The 24634-nt window shown below is 44.6% G+C and overlaps 1 protein-coding gene across 1 annotated transcript; it reads right to left on the minus strand.

The window, feature by feature from the left end:
* Window positions 1–4878: 4878 nt before the first annotated feature.
* LOC147622459 (uncharacterized) lies at window positions 4879–24357 on the minus strand. Its single transcript, XM_086822033.1, has 4 exons — window positions 24084–24357; window positions 5760–5832; window positions 5564–5665; window positions 4879–5345 (listed from the first exon to the last, which is right to left on the minus strand). Exons 1-4 carry the CDS (start codon window positions 24252–24254, stop codon window positions 5305–5307), a joined length of 387 nt encoding a protein of 128 aa, XP_086678159.1. The 5' UTR covers window positions 24255–24357; the 3' UTR covers window positions 4879–5304.
* Window positions 24358–24634: the final 277 nt, after the last annotated feature.

Consider the following 24634-nt stretch of genomic DNA (forward strand, 5'->3'; position numbering starts at 1 on the left):
TGCTAATCCTAGTGTTTAATCCACCTTAGTTTCTCTCAATTGGTATCAGAGCCTAGGTTTAGGGTTAGGAAGTGATCCTAGTTACACTTGCTAGTAGGATTAGTGCCTAAAATTAGCATTATATTATCATAATCATGATTAGTATAATCTCTGCTCACACCTCTGTCTAGTGGAGGATCTACAGCCAATTAATCATGTCACTAATGCCATAAGCAATCACATGGCAACCTTCCCAGCTCACAGGCGCCCAACCTAGTCACTCTAATTCGTCAAACTGCTTATAGATCTACGCGAAATTGGATCTGCCACAGCCGGCACCTGTTTTCTCTGTATAATCAACAAAATCGAAGCTTTTACTTCAAATTGAGTTGCAAGGAGCTCACCTGAAAAAGGTTTTCAAGGGTGCTGAATCTGATTATGGTGATTGTTCAGCTCGAAATCGTCTCTCAGATTCAGCTCAGGACTAGGCGCATCTACTCGAGTAAAATCAATGGTTAATTGGTTGTTTTGTTCATCTTTGATCACTTGAGGAACTCAATCCTACTAAGTGGAAGAGGATTATGAAGTTATAATCATTGATCTCATCGCTAAACTCTTGCCAGTGCAATCTCGCCCAAATCTATAAATTTTTGCTAATCCTTGATTAATCTAGTGATTAATATATCTAATCAGAGTACTTGGCTGATTGGAGCTATGTTTCCACACTGTAATTCATTGCTACTAAGCTTAGAAACTCCTTGTAAGCTGAACATAAGCTTGCTTGAAGCTTTTGAGGCTTTATTTTTATGAAAAACGGAAGGAGGTGAAAATTAGGTTTTTGTATGTGAGTTAAACAACAGCAATTATCTCGAGGCCAAGAAGAAAATTAAACTTATAACAGCCTCAAAACCATATTACTATGCACATGCTAAGGGATTTGGATTATCACATGCTAAGGGATTTGGATTATCAGATCTTCTATGTCATAACATGCATTTGTATGGTGAACGAAATATCTAGTGAGTTGAGTCTTGGCAAATTTTGTTTGTAAAGGGATTAGACACTGCCTTATCAAAGAAGGTAAGACCTTCCCTCATGGGCCACCCAAATCAAATTAGATAAATTTAAAGGAAATAACTTTCATACATGGTAGATAAAGATAAAATTTGACTTAAGAAAGGTTTATGGAACACTGTCAAATTGAAAGGAAAAGATGCCCTCAACTAGAGATGCTGAAACTACATGGTTAGCAAAAGATGAGAAGGAACTTGCCATAACAGCATTGGGGTTAAACTGATAATTATATACATCATATTGATGGGAAAGAGACCTCATTTGAAGTTGGGAAGAGTTAGCCAAACTCTTTGGTGCTCAAGCAAAGAGCTCTAAAATTAGTGTCCTCATCAAGTTCTTTGAACTCAAAATGAACCAGGGACTTCCTGCACATTTGAATTACATGAAAACCTTAACTACCCAACTTGCAGGTATTAAAGTAGACATCGAGCAAGATATTAACAATGCAATTCTACTGAAGAGACTTCCACAAGAAGATTATGGCACTGTGGTCACAACTCTCACCTATCTGCCTTCACCAAAGCTTGTGGACATTAAAGCTTCTCTTTTAGAAGAAGAGAGAAAAATCAAGCAAACACATGGAGACTACATCATGGATGGTACTCTATATACAAAGAAGACATTCAAGGGATCATCATTAACGGTCAACTTCTAGGCCAAGGACAATAGAAAATGCCACTTTTGTGGAAAACCAAGTCATTATGAGAAAGATTGCTACACAAAGAAGATGATTTTAGCCAATCTTGTAGAAGGAAACGATGAAGAAGAAGAACCCATGAAGGATGTTGAGGCCTCTCACACGAGGCCAACTTTGTTAATGTTGATTGGGCTTTTAGATTTTTTGCTCACCCATTATATGTCACAATGTTCAACTTATATCGCATTATTTTGTAAACCAGATAGTCTAAAACTGGAGAGAGTACAAGGATGGGGGCATAGGTGTTGACACTAGGAGGTGGTCAAGCTATGTAGCTTCCCTTTAACCACTGCCAACAGAGATGAGAATCATCAATTTGAGGGAGGGATTGTTGGACTAATTGGCTTTAGTGGTTGGAGCACAAGCCAAAATTCATTTGGTACAAAGGTTAAAATCAATTATCACTAGTGAGTAAATATGCAAAAGATCTCATCCTACTAGGTGAACAGAACTCGTGGAGCATCTTCTAGGCTGAGATGTTTTGGGGCTTGATTCTAGGAAGATACTTGCTTACTTTATGGAGCCATATCTAAGGAAAGATTCTAGGGATTTGATTAGAACTTAATCATGGATTAGGGATTCTTAATGAGATGTACCTTTGCCTATTTAAAGAGGCGCTCGTCTAATGCAAGTACAACAATTATTCCCCGTATCTTTATGTTGTCACTATGATAAGCATAGGTGTTTAACACTTATCTTATATTTATGATGTTCATTAGGTATAGTTAATCATGCTAATCCTCGGGTTTAATCCACCTTAGTTTCTCTTAGAAAACTCACAAATATCATATCTTCTCGCACAAATCTACTCTCGTGAGGATAGCTCTACTCACCCATAGTGTACATAACCTTTGGGGTCACATTGCTATGGCCTTGTTCGTCGATGGCTTGATGAAAAGGTAGGGCATGCACCCAATGGGTACCCTCACCACCACCGAGGAGGTATGCCACCCATGTCCTAAGAATACACCACCACTACAATGCCATTCAAAAAACAATGGGGAACTTCAACCAAGACATTACAAGTGCTAAAATCCCCACATCTTACACGCATAAGAGCACACACAATTGCATGCGTTCTATAAAGCAATAGAGAAAAGGAAGAATCCACCTAAACTACACAATCATGACACACTCCAAAGGGTAGACAATAGTGGATTCCAAAACTAGGCAAGAATGAGTGATTTGCCCTTCTACATTACCTTGCTTTAACGAATGTGCAAACTCATCTGTGCCACCCACATCCACCACATGGTGTGATGCTATGCATGGATTTCATCCAATGTGAATAATCCATGTGGCAATAAATAAATACATGAAAATACAATCATTCTATGCATTAAGGTTATACATCATGGCATAAATACAAAAGATACAATATCTCAATGTGTAGAGATCCAAATGATGTGCCGATTAAAGCTATGGCTCCAATCCACCATGATGCACAAGATGTAGAATAAACTTGGTTAACATAATCCAAGCTGTTTGTAACACCTTGATTTATAAAGGGCTCTCCCATTTGTGCATTTGGTGTTTCATGAGCATGTGCATCGTCTTATATTCCTTGCAATTCCATGTTAAATGTCCAAGCCTTTTACATATTTGTGAAAGCATATAAATAATGGAATTTCTTCTTGGGCACCCTTGATGGATTCACCATTGGGATCCAAGCATGAATCTTGGAACCACACCTTGGGGGACCCAATATGTGTTGGCATGGAAATGGCATGGAAAGAAGGTGGCATTATCCTCATCGACATCTACTTGGATGATAACAATTTTCTAACCATAATTTACACCATCCTTACCTTGGAAAGCAACTGGATTGCTTATTTGCCAAATGGATGTAAAAAAAACTTTCCCAACCACTAGTGTTTACTAGTCCCAATTTTGAAAGCAAGGTTTACATGTTGCAAAACACACTCTACAAGCTAAAACATGCTCCACAAGTAGTAAATTAAGTGGAGTGATTATGAAGCTTGCATTAGGACTTTGGATATATAAAAAGCCATTTTTAGTCATAGGTAGATATAGGAGAGGGTTGTTATAATTTTTAGGGGGATGTAAAAATTCTCGTTTTTAAAGGTCACTTTTTGGACGAGTTTGACGTGTAAAGTGGTGCTAGAGGGAGTGAAAATAATGTTGTAGTAGAAGGGGTAAAGTAGAGAGTACATGGTCTAGGTGTTGGGGCTAAGAATGGGGGTAGGGAGCAAAGATATAGGTTATAAATTTTTAGGGGGACATAAAATTATCATTTTTTAAGTTCACTATTTGGACAAGTTGATGATGTGATGTGATGTGATGTGATGATAGGAGGAGTGAAAATAATGTATAGTAATTAATGAGGGAAGGGGGGTCTAGCTAGTGGGGCTACAATTGGCAGGAGGAGGCATAGAGGGGAAAGTAAAGAGTACATGGTCTAGGTGGTGGGGCCAAAAATGTGAGTAGGGACCGTAGAAAGAGGGAAGTAGAGAGTACAAGGATAAGATCAATTTATGCTAGGACAACCCCCCATTTTAAGCTTATTAATCACTTTTTTTAGCTCATCAATCCATTCCTTATGAGGCCCTTTCTAAGTTCAAATCACCCCTAATAATGCATGTATTTTCTCACATCTCATCATCATCACACAACCATCATCACACACAAAAATGACATTCTTCTTTCCCTCAAACAACTTGTAAAACAACTATAATAGCCTTCCAATACTTACCTATGACCAAAACATGTTTTTTTTTAAATCTCCGTAGCAGCTTTCATAAATCACTCCCCCACCCCTTTTTAATAGATCTAGACCACCACGTCATCTTGCTCAAAAAGTGAACTAAAAAATGGATATTGTAATTTCCCAACAAAATGCTATAAGTACTACACAAGAAGCCCTCCTATACCTACCTATAGTCAAAACATGATTTGTTTAATATTTGTAATCATAAATTAGGCTTCATAATCACCCCTTCTCGTCTCTCACCTTTTTTTCCAAGAACTCCTCTCTCCCTTTTATCTCCAAACCTTTGGCATTTCCCCTTTCCTTTTCAAGTGCTGGACAATCTGTCATCTTTGTTCACAATATTTTCCCTATGTTTTCGGTTGCCTTAATCCATCTCTCTTTAGAATCACTCAAAAATGGTACAAATCATAACTTGCCAAAAAAAAACATCATAACTCGAAAGGCGTTACAATGCACCACTTAAAAAAAACATGTCAAGCCTCCCATGGTGTAATCGAGATTCAGCATCTTGTCACCCAGGTCACAAGGTTAAATCTCTCACTACATTCAACAGGCAGTAACATTGTATGGGAGAAGGGGGAGGGCCGACTAATGGGGGTGGGTGTGAACCTTTTTGGTAAAACAAACATGTCATGCTGGGAATATACATCCATATACCATGCTGCTTTCCAGTCTAAGACAATATTGTAAAAACAAACTTTATGGTAGCTTTGAGAGTGCTAAGATATCTCTTTGGTTTTCTTAGCAGAAAAACAATACCAAGACTAAGACTTCTAAAAGGTATAACTAAAACTTGTGTTCAATTCACTGCCTGATCACGTTTTCATTGTATCATTGCATCTTTATTTGACATTGCTTGCTTACCTGTAACACAAGTCCCATCCCGTCAGTTATACTAGGTTTTAGGGTTACAGACATAACTCCAGCACATGAAAACGAGAGACCTTACCCCCTTGCCCCTCACAGGTGGGGGATCACCCCATCCTATGGGCAGGGTATATCTGTCTATAAAGATCCAAAGGGTAGTTCATGCTGTTAACCAGGAACAATGAAAACTATAATCCCAATGTAAGAGATACGACCTTGTTTCTTGGACTTCTTGAGCATCAGCTTTGCCCTTTTCTTTACGAGTACCCGGTAAGGCTTTTTCTCCCCTTCATGCGATTGAGCTTTTTCTTGACCGTCTGACACGACAAGCAACCCGAATCAAGCTCTAAGATTAAATGCTTTGAAAACACAACCGCAACATGTAGAAAAGACTGTCACATGCAGATATACCTGAATTATCAGCCGCCATCATTTCGATGTCCTGCATGCTCACCAATCCACTTTCCAGAGCATCTTTCTGAGCCTGTTTCCAAAACCTCAAGGTTCAACCAAGAATGACCACAAAAAGGTGGGTACAAGAACAGATTAATGGCCACAGAAAGAACACTGCTTGTTAAGACAAACCGCCCTCTCCTATCATTACCCCATAACTTAGGTTGGACACAGACATCCTGCATGCCCAACAGCAAGCATTTGCACTAATCAACCGCCCTCTCCTATCATTACCCAATAACTTAAGGCTGGACACAGATCCTGCATGCCCAACAGCAAGCGTTTGTACTAATCATCTCAGTCGCTGGTGGGCAGGGAACAATAACCACACCCACCTCATCACACAAATGCTGACTGGGTTGCCGGCTAGTGCCCATTAACAGGATTGGGGAACTGCCCAATTTTGTCCAGATATGGGACGGGCAGGCTGGTCCCTACTCATTTGCACAGACGGCATTTTCACCCTCTTTTGCCAGTTTCGTCACACTCTCACTTTCATCTTCCTTTCTTCTCCCCTCTTCCACCTTCTCCTCCTCCTCCTCCTCCTCCTCTACCCGTAGAGACTTCTGATCCAGCTTGGACGAAGCGGAAGATATTGTCAATGAATAGACGCTCTCTCTTTCTATTCTTTCCTTCTCTTAAGAGAGCTTCATACATTTTTTATAATTTCTTATCATATTGTTTTATCAAAAACTCTCAGTTTTTTAGCCCCCAGATGTAACATTTTTAGAAATCACAGTAAACCTTAAAAACTCATAGCAAATAAAGAAAAAATAACTTAAAAAACCTCCAAACAAAAAAAAACCAAAAAAAACCAAAAAAAAACCTCTACACTATGGAATAGTGCTGGACATGAAAGGCAAGATGCTTACATCATGGCGAAATCATAAGCAAATCCAGCATGGTGTAGAAAAGGACACATTTGGGCAATTCTGAACTAGTTTTGGGAAGCCTAAGCATGTGCAAAGTAGCCTGACCAAGGGGCATAGAGTTGGGCACCTTTTTGGCCCACTATGAACGTGTTACATGATTTTTATCATGCTTCTTGTCAGCCAGATCCTGGACAAATATTCCATAACATGGTGCAGCTGACAGAGTCCACTAGGTACTCCTGCCCCAAAATCTGGTTCTTTATCTTGTTGCCCTTCAAGGATTAGTCCTGGGAATTAGCTTGCACAAGACAGGAAGGGACAATTTGAGGTCAAGGCTACATGAGAGTATGAATTCATTGCTGAGGACATCAATGGTGCTTAAGGGGGGAAGTATGTTATGTCCCAAGGCTAACCAAGGTTAAGACCTTTAGGTTAGGCCAGGGACTTTGCATGTGGAGCCATGTCTCGGATGCTTTAAGCCCAACGGGGCATGCCATAATAGATTTAAACCAAGAGATCGAGATAGAGAGAGGGGGGGGGGAGAGAAAGAAGGGGGGTCATGGAGCTTTGCACAGTACAACACACTGAGCACAGCTGACAGAGTCCACAAGGTACTCCTGCCCCAAAATCTGGTTCTTTATCTTGTTGCCCTTCAAGGATTAGTCCTAGGAATTAGCTTGCACATGACACGAAGGGACGATTTGAGGTCAAGGCTACATGAGAGTAAGTGCATAATCTGAAGAGTCAGTTCCCTGAATTCATTGCTGAGGACATCAATGGTGCTTAAGGGGGGAAGTATGTTATGTCCCAAGGCTAACCAAGGTTAAGACCTTTAGGTTAGGCCAGGGACTTTGCATGTGGAGCCATGTCTCGGATGCTGTAAGCCCAATGGGGCATGCCATAACAGATTTCAACCAAGAGATAGAGAGAGAGAGAGAGAGAGAGAGGGGGGGGGGGGGGGGAGAGAGAAAGAAGGGGGTTTCATGGAGCTTTGCACAATACACCACACTGAGCGGGGAACAAGCCTTGTCCCCTTTCAGGAATTTATTCACGAGCACGCTGGCCAAGATCAATACAACAATGAATACAAAAGCAAACAAATATGTTGATGTACAAATCCAGTTCAGAGTTGATGTCCGAGGCACAAGATCAACGATGCCGAGCACACCATAGGGTCTCACCGGACTAGTACCAGATCCAGATCCAAATCCAAGTCCAAGTCCAAACCCAAAATCCAAGGAACCCCAAGCTTGTTGAAAGTAAACAAGAGATGTGTGTAAATGATGAAGCTTATGATAACCAACTATAGTCTTGTTGCCCAAAACTCGAGAAGAAACAACTCACAAGAGGTACTCAGGAGTATAACCCAGGACCAGTCCACGAAGCAACAAAGTATGGACCAGTTACCAGCAACAGTAGGATATAACGTAAATCAGCTTGTTTGGCTAGGTTCAGTTGTTGAAGATCACGCTGCAACTGGTGGTTAAGGTGGCTGGCAACAGATGGCGCACAAGAGTTCAGTACAGATGGCGAGGCCTGGCCAAACAAGCAGCTCGGAGACGGCGCTCAGAACATGGCGCTTCAAAGGCGGCATAGGTGCTATAGGTGGTGGCCACGCCAGCTGGGCAAGCAGGCGACGCTAGCTGGCTGGCAGCAGCGCTGGCTGGCTTCTGACAGAAATCCAGGGAGCAAGGGCGACCAGGCAGCAGAAGCTGGGGTAGGCGGCACTGCGCTGGCTGAGACTAGGCGCTGTTGGAGCTGAGCGCTGGCAGCACTGATGACTGCAGGCGGAGTTGGTTGCACAGGTGGCTGAGACAGGCGGCACAAGGACAGCAGCTTCAATCGGTGTGGCAGCAGCTCCAAGATAGGTGGGGATGAAGTTTCAAGACGCAACGATGATGAACATGATGATGATGATGATCTTCTCACACTCTCCCACAAGCTTGATGATGATGTTAATGAAGGTGAGGTTAGTCTCCAAGCTTCAATGAATGAAGAGAATGGAGAGGTTCATGCTTCTTTTATACCTTGGGAATGCCTTGCTTTTTTGCTAAAAGCAATGCTTTTGCTTTGCTTTCTTCTTTTACTTTCCTTTTGGTCTTTTTTACTCTTTACTTTTGCTTTTTGCTTTTTAATAATAAAATATTACTCACTTTTTGTCAAAGTTCTTTAACTTTTCTTTTCTAACTTCAAGACCTTGCTTTTTGGCCCTGGAGCTTTGTAAGCCCAGTGGAGCGTGCAGTGACAGACTCAACCACGTGTCCAAGAGATAAGGATATAGAGAGAGAGAGGGGAGAGAGAAGGAAATAGGGATCTTGCACTGAGCGGGGAACAGGCCCCGACCCCTTTCAGGAATTTATTCAGGAACAATCCACGGGCACGCTGGCCAGGATCAATACAATCAATGAATACAAAACAAACAGATATGCCGATGTAGGATATCCAAGTCGATGTCAATGTCAAGGCACAAGATCACTAATGCCGAGCACACCACGGGGATGACCCACAAGTATCTCTCACCGGGCTAGTACCAGATCCAATATCCAAATCCAAATCCAATGAATCCAAGTCCAAGTAAGTCTAAGTCCAAAATCCAAGTCCAGATCCATGTCGAAGTCCAAAATCCAAGTCTAGATCCAAATCCAAGTCCAAGTTCCATGTTCATGTCCAAGCTTCATGCCCAAGCTATATGTCCAAGTTCCATGTTTATGTCCAAGCTTCATGCCCAAGCTATATGTCCAAGCTCTATGCCCAAGTTCTCCATGTCCAAGCTCTAAATCCAAGTCCAAATCCAAGTCCAAGTCCAAGAAACACTCGCTCATCCCATAAGTAATCTCCACAACTCCTATAGTCTTGTCCATGAAGAAAACCATGGAAAAGCTCTTTCTCACAAGAAAACTAATATAAAACCTGCTTTAATGGTTTTTGGGCAATAAAAACCTCGAAAAAGCAATTTTTAGGGTTTTTGGAACAGTTCTAGGGTTTCTAAAATTTTGAGGATTTCGGAAATTTCTGTCCGTACATGTTTGTGCAACTCCATACACGCGTCCGTATCGCCCATGCATATGTCCATACAAGTCTAGGAATGACTGTACATCTGAAAAGCAAGTTGGAGAAGGTGTTGATGGCGAAGAAGAAGCTCTCCATGATCATAATGATGCCCACACTCCACGATCTCCTTCATGATGCTACAAGGGAGGTTCAAGCCTTTATATACTTGAAAAAGGCTCTACTTTTTCCTTTGCCTTTTTATGCTTTGCTTTTTCGTTTTTACCTTTGCTTTTGCTCTTTTTACTTTTATTAATAAAATATTACTCAACTTTTGGTGCTTTGCTTTTCTGGCTTTAAGGCCTTGCTTTTTGACCTTAGAGCTGCTTTTTGAGAAAACGCCTTTTAGCTTTTTGGCCCGGCTCAGTTAATGGTGCCCTTAGCTCACGGTTAACCCTATTTGACTTTTTGCTTTTCTTGCTTTTTTTTAAACCAAGAATGGTGCTTTCAAATCTTATGGACCCTGTCCCCATGTCTTCTTCCACCTATCTGATGTCTGGACACGGGTTTCATCATGTGAAATAGAGCTAGGAGAACCAAATAGTTACAAGCTTCTTTTGAAAAGATAGCTTTTAGCTTTTTGGTCCGATTCAGTCTCCTCTTGACAATGGTGCTCTTGGCTCGCAATCAACCCAGTTTGCCTTTTTGCTTTTTCTTGCTTTTTAATCAAGAGTGATGCTTTTTCTTGAACAAACCTTGTGGTCCCTGTCTGAAACTCGCGACGGGTGCCCGGGGGACTAGGGCGTTTAACACACTTGTTGATACCATCAATGCATATTAAAACATTTAAACATGGCCACAGCCTTAACACATATCCATCATCACTTTGCATAAAACATAAAGCTGGACAAAATATCCACAAATGCTGAAAATGGAGCTTGCACGTGTGACACCACATAGAGGCCGGAATGGGCCGACCCCCCCCTTGGAGTATTTTATTACCCAAGGAGAATAATTTCATGTACAAGCTTTGAGGGCCTTATCCATATACAAATGCCATAACAAAGCCCAACACGAGGCAACCAAGCCGGAACATAGGCTGTAGAAATGTCGAGCCAACAACATAATCCATATACCTCTGTGTGGGTACTGATTCTTCCCCAAAAAACACGGATCTTCATGCAATAGAGCTGGTACAGTAAGTACAACTCTCCATTCAGCTGGTACAGCAGGTACAAAGGCTAGTACAGCCGGTGCAATGGCTGGTACAACTGGTACAATGGCTGGCACAACAAGTACAGCATGTACAAATGCTGGTACAACATGTACAATGGCTGGTACAGCAAGTATAAAAGCTGGTATAATCGGTACAATGGATGGTACAACAAGTAAAAGGACTGGTACAACCAATACAATTGCTGGTACAACAGGTACAAAGGCTAGTACAACAAGTACAATGGCTAGAAATCATAATAAATGATAAAATACCCTTGCCTTTAGTATTTCTTCGCGATGGAAGCCTCCAAAACAGTCCCCAACAGAGCCGGTATTCTTCATGGGCAGCCTTCAAGAGAGAAAGAAAGAGAGTAGCCATCATTAGGGCAGCCTGTAACGGTGGTAGAGGCTAGTGTGCAACAAGAGAGCCTTGGGAGCCATCACAGAGCAGGAGTCGAGGAGAGAGATGAGGAGACTTACTCTTGAAGACTTTTGTCATGAAGAAAGGCGACAAATCAAAGATCTCAACACTCCAAGGACTTCCATCGCAAAGACTTCCGCTGTCATCGACTCTACTTGCTATTGGTAAGCTTTTATGCTTAAATATGGGAGCAAGTAGCAGGAGGGAGGAACTGGATTACAAGATCACATACCCTATGTAGTGTTCTCTTGTCCTACGTGCTCTCTTGTAGATTGTTGCTACCATGTGTTGGTGGAACAATAGAGAGCAGATGGTAGGGAACATGGGCACTTGAGAGGGTAGTGTGGGTTGCAAGTCTACATCGACAACCACTTGTTTACAATACTGTATTCATATGCATTGGTATGGAAATCTGGTCAGAAATGCCCATGACACTATGTACTTGATTCTCCCAAGATCAATATACTTTATTTGAGGGAGGGATCGGCCGTTCCGGCTCATTGTGTGTCTCTTGTCAATTCAGCAATTTACTTCTTGTATTTTGAGCAAGTGTCCATCAAATCTTAGTGTATTTAAGTGTATTGATTAGCATTGTGTTCAACCAAGTTACACAGCGGTTCATGGAGTCTCCTGTCATGTGCACAGTGTGTATCTACCGTGTGCTACACGCACGCAAGACTAGCTTCGAGGTTTGGGGAAGCTTGGAGCTAGGCATGCTGATTCGCGAGCTGAGTTAGGGATAGACGTGGCCAAGGTTAGTCATTAGTCTCATATAGAGTCTCGCGTGATTTGTGAGAGCTCTATGGTCTAGAGCCTGGATCTAGTGCAAACGTGCACCTGCTTTACACAACCAAGGCCAGCAGCAGTATCGAGGCCCGTGAGGGTAGCTTCACGACGGTATGGGACGTCACGAGGTAGAGATTGGTCAATACGTCAACCTAGTTAGCTCAGCTCGTGGCTTGGTGGGGACAGCCAAGATTGTGGGCTTGCCCACGGCTGTCCTGGTTGGGTGGTGAGTCAGGCCTGCACCCCCTTCTTGTTTGTTTGTTTGTTTGCAGGTTTTGAGACTCGAATCGGGAGCGTTTCACGAGGAGATCCTTTGGGGTTTTGACAGTGGTATCAGAGCGTGCGCCTCGTGAACGAGCAAGTCGGTAGGTAGAGAAGATGAGGTCGAAGAAAAGGTATGAGTTCAAGAAGCTTGCTGTTTTTTGTCTATGCATACTTCTGTTTTTTAGATTAGTATGTTGCTTTTTCATCAAAGAGACCCGTGATGATGGAGAAGGTGGTCTAGTAGGGTTGTTTTGCTTTGCAAGAAGAAGGCTGAAGATGTTTGTGCAGCCGCATGAACAGTTGAGAGAGAAAAAACAAAAAAAAAAAGCTTGTTGGCTTTTGTTTGTAAGAGAGAAGAGAGAAGGTCGCCAGCCGTGTGTGTAATGCTTGTATGCACAGCTTGGGCGGGTACGGTATAACACGCGGGCAAAGGTGTACCACTGTACTGCAGTCGGCCAAGTTTATGCAGAGACACAGTAGGGTACAAGACTATTGCGTAGGCGACAGCATCAGCCAGGCAGCGCAAGCGTACAAGTGCAGTCGTCATGGGGTGCGCAGGTAGGCAGACGGGCCAAGCCTAGGCACAGGATGGCGCAAGCAGCCAACGCGCTGTGAGTCTCCCTCTGGAATGATGTCAGATGTTCTGTGTATCTGGTTTGCAACTGGATGCCAGGACTCTGTAGGCATGTAGGTTTGCATGTAGAGATGGGGCCAGCCCATAGGGCTACCCCAAGTGAGAAGATCTTGCACTTGCACTTGTAGTGTGGGCATAGGGGAGGTGTAGAACCACCCCCAAGGGGCCAGGAGGGCCCAAGCTGTGCCCACCAGCCATGGCTTGGGCTGGAAGGGCTGTCGGCCAGCCCTAGGGCTGCTGGACAGGCAGCCGACAGGGTTAGAAACCCCACCCAGCCAGTCGGCCAGGTGTGGGGGGCAGTCCCACACCCATGCGCATGGTGCCCAGAAGCCTGGAATCTGTCCAGCAGGCAGGCGCAGGCTGGACAGCATTTATTATAGTGTGAAAACATTTATTAAATCAGACCCAGTCGTGGGACTTCATGAAGCAGGCCGACTGGATGCAAAAGGAGGTATAAAAGCCCAGCCAAGAACTCAATGATCTCATCTCATAATTCACCAAGAGCTCCAAGCAACCAAGGGCCAGGACAGCCAAGAACATTGCTAAAGCAAAGGGGTGAAGGACTGAAGGTCAAGGGCAGGTTTTCCAGCCAAGAAAAGGTCAAGTACTTTGTATTTGTTTTCAGATTTACATCATTCTAATAAAGCAAATACACCATCCGTGGTGGGGGCCCTATAGAGGGTAATTGGGACCCAATACTGTGTCCTTCTCCATCTCCCCCTTCTCTCTCTATTTTCTGCACATCGTCTTTCAGTTTTGTGCGTTAATTCCGTCGCGAAAAGAGTGCTGTTTTCTGAGTTTTGAAGTACCGATCCTTCTCCGAAGCTTCCGCATATTACAGTGGTATCAGAGCTCACTTCAAGGACAAAGATTCAGCAAAGAAAACCAGAAAATTTTTTCGCTCATGTGGTTGGTTTTTAGACGCCGGTGGACTACCCCTTTCAGAGTGACTCCTGTCCCTCGAAGGACGGTTGGTTTTTAGCCTCCGGAAGCCTCCGGAAGTCTCCCACACAGATAGTGGATGGTCGGATTGCGTTCCAAGGAACTGCATTTTCCCGCTATGGCGAACTTCGGCGACGAGAGAGAACCAGAACCATGGGACCAGAGTGCACCAGGCAGCCCAGCTAGGGCACCCGGCTTGAGTGTAACAGACATGTTCCAGCAGATGATGCGAGCAATCGCAGACCAGACAACCAAGTTGGATGAGCAGAAGGCGCGGATTTTGGCTCTGGAGGAGCGTTCTCGCTCTCCAACGTCGCGTTTTCCATCTCCTCCTCCCTCTCCTTCCGTATCCCAGATACCAGATCCTCGTCACAGGGACCCTCTCGCGGGGTCACAGCCGCAGCCAAGCTCCTTGCTTGAGATGCAGATGCGTGCATTGGAGATTCGACAACGAGAAGACGACGCCATGCGACGAGTGGAACACGAGCGTTACCTCAGAGCTTTGGACGCCAGATTGACACCGGCGGCGCCCTCGAATCATTTTCCCGAGAAAATGAATTTCAGTAAGTATAATGGTAAACTCGATCCCACTACTCTGTATTCATGGTTACATCAATTTGAAGCTTACTTTGCCGCAGTTAGGAAAACAGATATTGACAAAGTGATCTTAGCTAGTTGGTACTTGGAAGGTGAGGCCATTCCTTGGTGGACTCAGTGGGCTCATGCCCACACCAGATCAGGTATGGCAGCTTATGGGTGGGACGAGTTCATCCGTGACCTTAAGCAGCGGTTTTTACCGCCCCACTACCTTGAGCGACTCGAAGACGAGTTCAGGGGTGCGCGTCAGAATGCGCAACCAGTCCTTCAGTTTGCCAATAGAATTTCGACCTTGTGTCTACAATTAGGCTTATCTGATGCGGACAAGAAGGGGCAGTTTTTGTATGGCCTGGACACGCACATCCAATGGGAGGTGCGTATGTTTAGACCAGCCACCTTTGAGGACGCACTCTCGCTTGCGCAGAGTGCAGAAATGAAACACAATGGTGGCAAGCCCAAGACTTCCTAGCCGGCTTCTCCCAAGGCTAACGCCTCGGGGGGCAAAAGCCAGAACCAGACGGGGTCTTCCCCAGGACAGAGCCCGGGAGCCTCTGGCTCCAAGAACTCGAACAATGCGTCTAAGCTTACTCCAGACCAGAAAGCGGAGGCAGGCAAGACAGGTGGCAAGTTGAGTGCTGAGGAGCTTGCTCAGTACAGGAAGGAGGGTAGATGTTACTTTTGTCACACAAAAGGACATACTTCTCGGGATTGTCCGAAGAAGCCTCCAAAGGCCGCCGCCGCCTCCACAGCTTCCGTGGTGAGCACAGCTCCCACACAGACCCCAGTGGCTACCCCTAGTTCTTCCACCCCCGGTGCTTCAGTTGGAGCAATTATTAGCCGGGAGCTCGAAGATAAGCAGAAGGGCGCCCATGACCAGGAGTATGAGCGCAACGAATTGCTCAAGTCCTTTGGCTACATAGGTGGCCAGAGAGTCGTTGTCTTGTTTGACAGCGGCAGCACGGAGGATGTGATCACGGAAGAGGCCGCTAGGCGTGCCCGCTTCGAGCTCACTCCGGTGGACAAACAAGTTGAGGGATTTAGCACAGGTATGACAACGAGCGTCAAGTATGAAGCTCTAGGTGCTAAGTTAGTAATTCAGGGCATAGAGTTTGTGCGTGACTTTATGGTTGCCCCTCTTGTAGGAGCAGACATAATTTTGGGTATCCAGTGGTTTCACAAGTTTCTTCCTGATGTCAAGTGGGACAAGCACACGTTCCAGATCGATCGGAATGTGTCAAACACCCCTGTGACCATTAAGTGTAAGCCAGGTATTCCAAACTTTCCGCTCATAAGCCACTTGCAGGCTAAGCGAGCAGTCAGGAAAGGCGCACAGTGTGCGATGATTTACGTCCAGACAGCCCAGACGGTGGCCAGTGCTTCCGAGAAGTACTCGGTTCTCCATGAAAAGTTCCAGAAGATTTTTCTTCGGGACAGTCTCCCTCCCCAGCTTCCCCCGTCCAGACCGGAGGATCACAAGATTGACCTCCTCCCAGGCTCGGAACCCCCGAGCAAGTTCCCGTATCGCCTTTCTAAGGCAATGGAATCGGAGTTGGACCGCCAACTCCAAGAATTGTTGCAAGCTGGCTTCATCCGCCCCAGTGTGTCGCCATTTGCAGCACCGATCTTATTTGTCAAGAAGAAAGATGGGTCTTCTCGGTTGTGTGTCGATTATCGTGCACTCAACAAGCTGACTATCAAGAGCAGATTCCCGATGCCTCGAATTGACTATATTCTCGAGAGGCTGAATGGAGCTAAGGTGTTCTCTAAATTGGATTTAAAGAGTGGGTACCACCAGGTTCGGATTGTTGAGGGGGACATCCCCAAGACAGCTTTCCGTACAGAACGGGCCCACTATGAATTTGTGGTCATGCCATTTGGTTTGACGAACGCCCCAGCTACATTTAACCGCATGATGATGCGTATTTTTCGGGAGTTGATTGGAGTGTGTGTGTTCATATTTCTGGACGACATACTCATATTTTCAGCTACAGTTGAGCAGCATGACATTGATGTGGAGAAAGTCCTTAAGTTGCTGGAAAGCAACGAGCTCTATGTCAATGAAAAGAAGTCGGAATTTTATCTGTTCCAGGTACATTACTTGGGATATATAATCAGTGCCGAAGGCATTCGACTGGATCCGGCTAAAGTAGCCGAGATTGTTAACTGGGAAGTACCTCAGACTGCTTATGACATTAGATCATTTGTGGGTATATGCCAGGCATATTCCACCCACATTGACAAGTTTTCTGATCTCTCGGCAGACCTCACCGATCTACTAAAGGGAGTGAAAACAAGGAGGCAAAAGATTCGAATGACTCCACGAGCGTTGGAGGCATTCCAGAACCTCAAGGTGGCTTTATCAGAAGCGCCTTGTTTAGCCCTTGCCTCGTGGGACGAACCATTTCAGGTGATCACCGATGCGAGTAACATCGCAATTGGAGGTGTATTGCAACAGAATGGTCATCCAGTAGCTTACATGTCTCGTAAGTTACTGCCCGCCGAAAAGAAGTAATCAGTCTATGATCGTGAACTCCTAGCAGTTATACAGGCCTTGAAACATTGGAAACATTTCCTGTATGGCCGTGACTTCGAGGTCCGCACTGACCATCAGGCATTGCGCTGGATTCAGACGATGCCAAGTGCACAGTGGAGTGATCGACAGCACCGCTGGAGTCAGATATTCCAGCAGTTTGGTGGCATGATTGAGTACCTTCCAGGAAAGGCCAATCCAGTGGCCGATGCTTTGAGCAGGAAGGGACAAGTATCTGCGATTCAGACCACTAGACTTGACCTTGTTGGTACAGGACTAGAAGACATGAAGCACACGTACGCGGATTCCGAGGAATTCGGTACACAGTGGGAACAGGCATTGGATGCCATAGGACCATGCCATTTTCTGATACGCGATGGTTGGCTTTACTACAAAGGCCGACTGTGTGTCATGAAATCATTCCGGGCAGCTCTTCTCCATGATGCCCATGACGCCATTACAGGTGGTCATAGGGGCATGAATTCGACTCTGGAGAAATTAGAACGGCAATACTATTGGCCAAAGATGAGGCGTGATGTGTTTACATATGTACAACGCTGTGACATTTGTCAAAAGGTGAAAGCTCCTCGTGGAAAGAAGATAGGGTTGTTACAGCCTTTGCCAATTCCTGAGGGTCCTTTCCAAGACATTTCGATGGACTTTGTCACAAATCTGCCTCCCAGTCCGAGTAAGCGTAATACACAGTGTTTGACTATTGTTGACAGGTTCAGCAAATTTGTTATGCTTATTCCTTGCAGGGCCAATGTGACCGCCGAGGATGTTGCCCAGCTATTCATTCGGCATTGGTACCCGATTGGTGGGATTCCTAGGACCATAGTGTCAGACCGAGATGCCAAGTTTACCAGTCATTTTTGGAGGGCATTGTTTGATAATTTTGGTACTAAGTTGAATTTTTCCAGTGCATTCCACCCACAGACAGATGGCCAGACAGAGATATACAACCAGTTGGCCTTTGATGTGCTGAAGTGTTATGTCCACGATCAGCAAGGTAAGTGGGAATCGTTTTTGCCTTTAGTTCAAGCTGTTTTGAATGACTCTTTTTCTTCAGCTATTGGCAGGACTCCATATGAGGCAGCGTTTGGAAGGCCTTTCCAGTCGTTGTTAACCAGGACTTCGTCTTCAATACCGGAGGCGAACAGAGTGACGGAGTCTTACCAGGAGATACTAGAGTCCGTCAAAGACAGATTGGCTAAAGCGCAAGAGGCCTATCCGCGCTGTGAGTCTCCCTCTGGAATGATGTCAGATGTTCTGTGTATCTGGTTTGCAACTGGATGCCAGGACACTGAAGGCATGTAGGTTTGCATGTAGAGATGGGGCCAGCCCATAGGGCTACCCCAAGTGAGAAGATCTTGCACTTGCACTTGTAGTGTGGGCATGGGGGAGGTGTAGAACCACCCCCAAGGGGCCAGGAGGGCCCAAGCTGTGCCCACCAGCCATGGCTTGGGCTGGAAGGGCTGTCGGCCAGCCCTAGGGCTGCTGGACAGGCAGCCGACAGGGTTAGAAACCCTACCCAGCCAGTCGGCCAGGTGTGGGGGGCAGTCCCACACCCATGCGCATGGTGCCCAGCAGCCTGGAATCTGTCCAGCAGGCAGGCGCAGGCTGGACAGCATTTATTATAGTGTGAAAACATTTATTAAATCAGACCCAGTCGTGGGACTTCATGAAGCAGGCCGACTGGATGCAAAAGGAGGTATAAAAGCCCAGCCAAGAACTCAATGATCTCATCTCATAATTCACCAAGAGCTCCAAGCAACCAAGGGCCAGGACAGCCAAGAACATTGCTAAAGCAAAGGGGTGAAGGACTGAAGGTCAAGGGCAGGTTTTCCAGCCAAGAAAAGGTCAAGTACTTTGTATTTGTTTTCAGATTTACATCATTCTAATAAAGCAAATACACCATCCGTGGTGGGGGCCCTACAGAGGGTAATTGGGACCCAATACTGTGTCCTTCTCCATCTCCCCCTTCTCTCTCTATTTTCTGCACATCGTCTTTCAGTTTTGTGCGTTAATTCCGTCGCGAAAAGAGTGCTGTTTTCTGAGTTTTGAAGTACCGATCCTTCTCCGAAGCTTCCGCATATTACACCAACGACTTGGGCACAATTCGAAGACGTCTTCAAAAAGGAATTCCTCAAGAAAGAGGATGATTATGATGTTGTTGCCCAGTTTACAGCTTTTACCATGACCTCGCACCACCTCACTTATGAGGTCTACCTCCAGAAGTTTAGGGACTTGCAGATGAAAGCTACAAAGATGGATCCCACTACTCTTTTGGGGTTCTTCGTAGTTGGTTTGTCCGACTCATACCGTTTACAGGTTAAAAATAACAAATGCAAAACATTGGACGAAGCCATTCATTCAGCTCGTATCTATGATGATACAATGGTCTCTTCCAAGTCTAAACCCGTTACCGAGCAGGGGAACAAGCATAAAAGAAAGTTCTCCGCACCTATGGCTAACCCGACTGAAGGAAAGTCTTCGGACCAACCTTCGAAGAATCCAAGTTCGACACCAGCGAAGAAGAAACGACTCCTTAAGGCTTTGAAGCTCAAGGAGGAGGGACGTTTTATCTGAGAAGAAAAAGGACACATGCATAACGAGTGCCCGAAGCAAAAGGGTGCAAAGACCAACGCAAGACCCAAGCCAAAGGCAACTAACCAGTTATCTTTGACATGTACGTCAATTACTATACTTTCTCGCCCTAGTGCATGTTCTGATTGTCTGTTCAACTCTAAAGTTTTTGGCTTGCATGATCTTCTCCGAGTTTATGGAGAAGTGAATGGCCATAGAATCCACATTCTTCTAGACCCTGGCAGCTCACACAACTTTGTTAACTACAAACTTGTGCAGAAATTGAGTCTTGATACGACACCCAACGATCATACCTATGAGGTACGCCTACCTACGGGAAGACAAATATGGAATCGAAAGGTGGAGATGCTGCCAATCCGGATTCAGGACTACAAAGATACTCTAGAATGCTATGTTATGCACCTAGAACATGTAGACTTGTTATTAGGGATTGAGTGGTTTAAGACTCTTCAAGTCCAGATAGATTGGTCTAGTCATATTTTTTCTTTTCAGCATGGGAACACCCAGTATAGTATTTTAGGTGATTGTATGCATCCCTCTCAGAGACCTCTTGTAAATACAGTTGATTTTGGAAATATAATGGATTCTTCTTTGTATACTGCTTTCCATTGTGTATTGATTCCACTTTCTTCATTTCTCATACCTTCCATGGATGCCAATGAATTAAGTGTATTTGAAAGCAAAGAATTACAGAAGATACTTGATTCGTTTCAAGATGTATTTCCTAAGGAACTGCCATCGGGTTTACCACCTGAAAGGGTAGTAGATCATCGTATTGACTTGATCCCCGGTGCTCATCCTGTCAGTATTCCACACCTTACAGGTTGAGCGAAGCTGAGGAAGATGAGTTGGCTGAACAACTCGAAGATTATTTGAGAATGGGCCAGATCCGTCCAAGTAAATCACCTTGGGGTGCACCTGTGTTGCTTAGAAGAAAGAAGGACAACACCTGGAGAATGTGTATAGATTACAAGAGATTGAACAAGCTAACAATTAAGACCCGTTATCCTCTCCCTAGATCAGATGACCTGATTGACCGGTTCGCAAGAGCAAAATATTTCACGAAGATAGATTTACGTACTGGCTATCACCACATACGTAAGGCATGTCGAAAGAACCGCCTTTCAGACTAGGTATAGCCATTAAGAGTTTCTCGTATTACCTTTTGGGTTAACCAATGCTCCAGTCACTTTCCAACAAATGATAAACGATCTTTTTCATCTATTTTAAGACAGAATCGACTATATGTTAAATTAAGTAAATGTGAGTTTTTTATGACAGAAATCATTTACTTGGGACACAAGATCACTAGAGATGGATTGAGCATTGACTATGACCCAGTTCAAAAGATTCTGGACTGGCCTATACCGCGAACAGTGAAACAACTTCATTCTTTTCTTGGTTTTGTTGTTTTTCTTCAGAAATCTGTGTGGAAGTACTCTCAGCTCACACTACTGATGATCGGCTTGTTGAAAGGTCGTGGACGTAAGTCAAATCAACCTATCACTTGGAATAACGATCTGGATATGGCCTTCAAACTTTTGAAAGATAAAGTCAAGGAAGCACCTATCTTAGCATTACTTGATCCTAGTCGGCCTTATGTTCTTGAAACTGATGCCAGTAACTATGCTATCGGGGCTGCTCTATTTCAAGATGGTAGACCGGTTGCTTTTGAAAGTAAAAAGCTAGACGACACTCAATCTCGTTGGCCAACCCTTGAGAAGGAGCTTTATGCTGTGATTCATGCTCTCAAGGTTTGGAGACATTACTTATATGGCTCCAAGTTTATGGTATTGGCTGATCATCAGTCAATCAAGTATGTGTGTGATGCGGATGATTTGAGAGGAAGGAAAGCTCGTTGGGCGGAGTTAATGCAAGATTTTGATTTTGAGATCCGTTATCGGAAGGGTCCATGAATAGTGTTGCAGATGCGCTTAGTCGAATTAGAGAGGTGAATACTTTGTCGTTCACCGAGATTTCTACCGACTTATTTCAGTCATTGAGAGGGCTTTGTAGAACTGATAGTTATTTTGGTCCATTTTGGCAGAAGATCCAGGACGGGAGCTCATTCATTGACCAAGACTCAATGACTGAGCAGTCTACCATTCACGCTGCAGGAGGCCAGTGGATGATTCGGAATGGTTTACTATTCCGTAATGACAAAATTTATGTTATAAACGGGCGAGCACCCAAGTGTGGACGCCTGATGACCGGCCAAGAGCCTATAAAAGGGTGGCCAAGGTTAGTCATTAGTCATACAGAGTCTCGCGTGATTTGTGAGAGCTCTATGGTCTGGAGCCTAGATCTAGTGCAAACGTGCACCTACTTTACGCAACCGAGGCCGCCAGCAGCCTCTAGGCCCACGAGGGTAGCTTCGCGGCGGTATGGGACGTCACGAGGTAGAGATTGATCAGTACGTCAACCTAGTTAGCTCAGCTCGTGGCTCGGTGGGGACAGCCAAGATTGTGGGCTTGCCCACGGCTATCATGGTTGGGTGGTGAGTCAGGCTTGCACCCCCTTCTTGTTTGTTTGTTTGTTTGCAGGTTTCGAGTCTCGAACCGGGAGCGTTCTACGAGGAGATCCTTTGGGATTTTGACATCTCTAGCCATGAGGGTTGCCTCAAACATCCGAGGCCTTGGTGGTGCCAACTTTCAACAAGACACACAAAGGATCTGAGAGAAACTTCAGAGAGCACTAGTTGGCAGCAATCTTGATATTCTCATGGTTCAAGAGAATCATCTCACAACAGACACGACCAGTAGTAGTTGCAGGAAGATTCTTCCCGACGAGGCATGCAAAGGATCCAAGAGGAGCTTCGAGAGCACTAGTTGGTGGCAATCCTAATATTCTCATGGTTTAGGAGCATCATCTCATAACAAGAACGAACCCATGGTTGTTTCTGGTACCGGTACGAACCTGTTCCAAGTTCGTACCGTACAATTCGTATGGCCGTACAATTCGGTAACATACGCTATCGTACGGCACGATATGACCATTGGGCACAGATTCGACCATTTGCAACAATGCCGTTTCTGCCCATTTTCTATTTGTCTGTTTTCGACTTTTTTTTTTTGCTTGTCTTGGCTATAGGCTTGAGCTCTTGAGCAACTTCTTTAACATGCCCTCCCCTTCCCTAACATTCAAGCTTGAAGCTCCATAATTTGTAAGTGTTTAAAAAAAACCATATTTTATCGTACGGTATCCCAAAATTTCATATCGTACCAAAAATTCCCGTCCAATATTATATTTTTGTGTTGTGACAACTATGAACAAACCACACACAACTGCAAGAAGATTCTACCCGAGCGTGCCACATGGGAGGAGCTTCTCTTCCACATCCGCGGCCAAGACAAATGGCATCTTCCAGACTGCACTCAAGTTAGCCTCGCCTTCTTCCACTCCAACCGACGCACCGACAGGCCCACCCTTTCACGTCTTGACCGCTTCTATGTGGATAAGTGGGGCTGCAACAAGGGAGCATGATCGGCATCCTCGCCGGCACGACATTCTCCGATCATGCACTGGTGATCCTCACCATTGCAGAGCCGGGCCACACCCTCAGAAAGACATTCTCTTACATGGACCTTGGAGCCACAGGAGCCACACAGGATGCCCTTCCACGCAGGAAGTGCCCAGGAGAGGATGGTTTGCCAGTTACCCTCTTCCTTCACCATTGGGATTTCATGGGAGTAGGCTTTCGGGTTGCTTTCAGTGAGGTTATGCTAGCACACTTTTGGGCTGCTTTCAATGAGGTTATGCAGAAGAGGTTTACGTCCCGAGTGCATGTCTGACAGTCTAATACATTTTATCCCAAAGCAGGGTGGTGATTGCCTGGAGATCCGACATCGGAGACCCATCACCCTCTTAGGGACGACATACACGATCCTGGCCAAGGCGATCAGCCTGCGTCTTTAATTCTCCCTCCCAGATTTGATCCATGCTACTCAGTGAGACAGGTTGCTTACAAATCCTGCAACGCATATGTATTTGCAAAAATCAAGTAAATGTTGCTTTCTCTGGCTATTAACTTGTTCAGATACAGAACAGGCATGCTTATAAAGAAGCTAAACTAATCCCCCTGGCTGGCATTCACCCTGAATTTCAACAACTGGAAAAAAAAACCTAAATTGAAACCCTGGAAAAAGAGGAAAAGGTAACATTGCAAGGAGGAAATACGAAACCTAATTTAAACATTACTCGCTTGTATCCATACCTAATTGAATCAAGTGGACTAAAAAGCCCTAATTTCAAAACCTGAAGAGAGTATTAAAACAGCACAGAAACAGTTGGAAATACCCTAATTTCAAAAACTATAGAAAAAGTTGGAAATACCCTAATTTCAGAATGAAAGAGCGGAGAAAAATTCTACTGAAAAAGTTATTAAAAAAAAAAGCAAACCATAACTGAGAAAAAGCAGAGAGATTACACGTCGCCATTTCTTGAGCAACTTGCGCTGTGTCTTTCCGGAGGTGGGGCGTTGGGGGGGGCAGGCGGGGAGTTTGAGCGAAGAGTTCCCCGACTTGAGGCGGCGAAGGTTAGCTCGCTTGGCACGCCGATCCTTGAGCAGGCTGCGCTGCGGCAGGTTGAACTTGTTCATGATGATGAGACGAGGAAGATGGAGATAACGAGCACTAAAAGAGAGAGGGTTACTCAGAAATGGGTTTTGGCTGTCTTCACAGTGGCCTAGGTTGTGTTCACACTCATCATTGTACCTAGGTTTTCAGATTGATGGCCGAGATAAAAAGCACAAGGGATAATTCTGTCGAGATGGAAAATTAAAACTAGTTTTCGCTAATTCATTGCTTTTTAAAAGGATAAATTTCCTACATGGCTTTTTCTAATAAATCTGTTTTTTTCGTAGTAACGGATGGCCGAGCACAAGGGATAAGTCTCATCCATATGGAAATTTAAAACTCATTTTTGTTATTCACTGCTTTTTGTTGCAATAAATGCAAAAGGATAAATTTTCTCTAGGGC

This window comes from Cibotium barometz, chromosome 28 (assembly GCF_041138505.1).
Source record: "Cibotium barometz isolate CiBa-2024 chromosome 28, ASM4113850v1, whole genome shotgun sequence".
Taxonomy (NCBI): domain Eukaryota; kingdom Viridiplantae; phylum Streptophyta; class Polypodiopsida; order Cyatheales; family Cibotiaceae; genus Cibotium; species Cibotium barometz.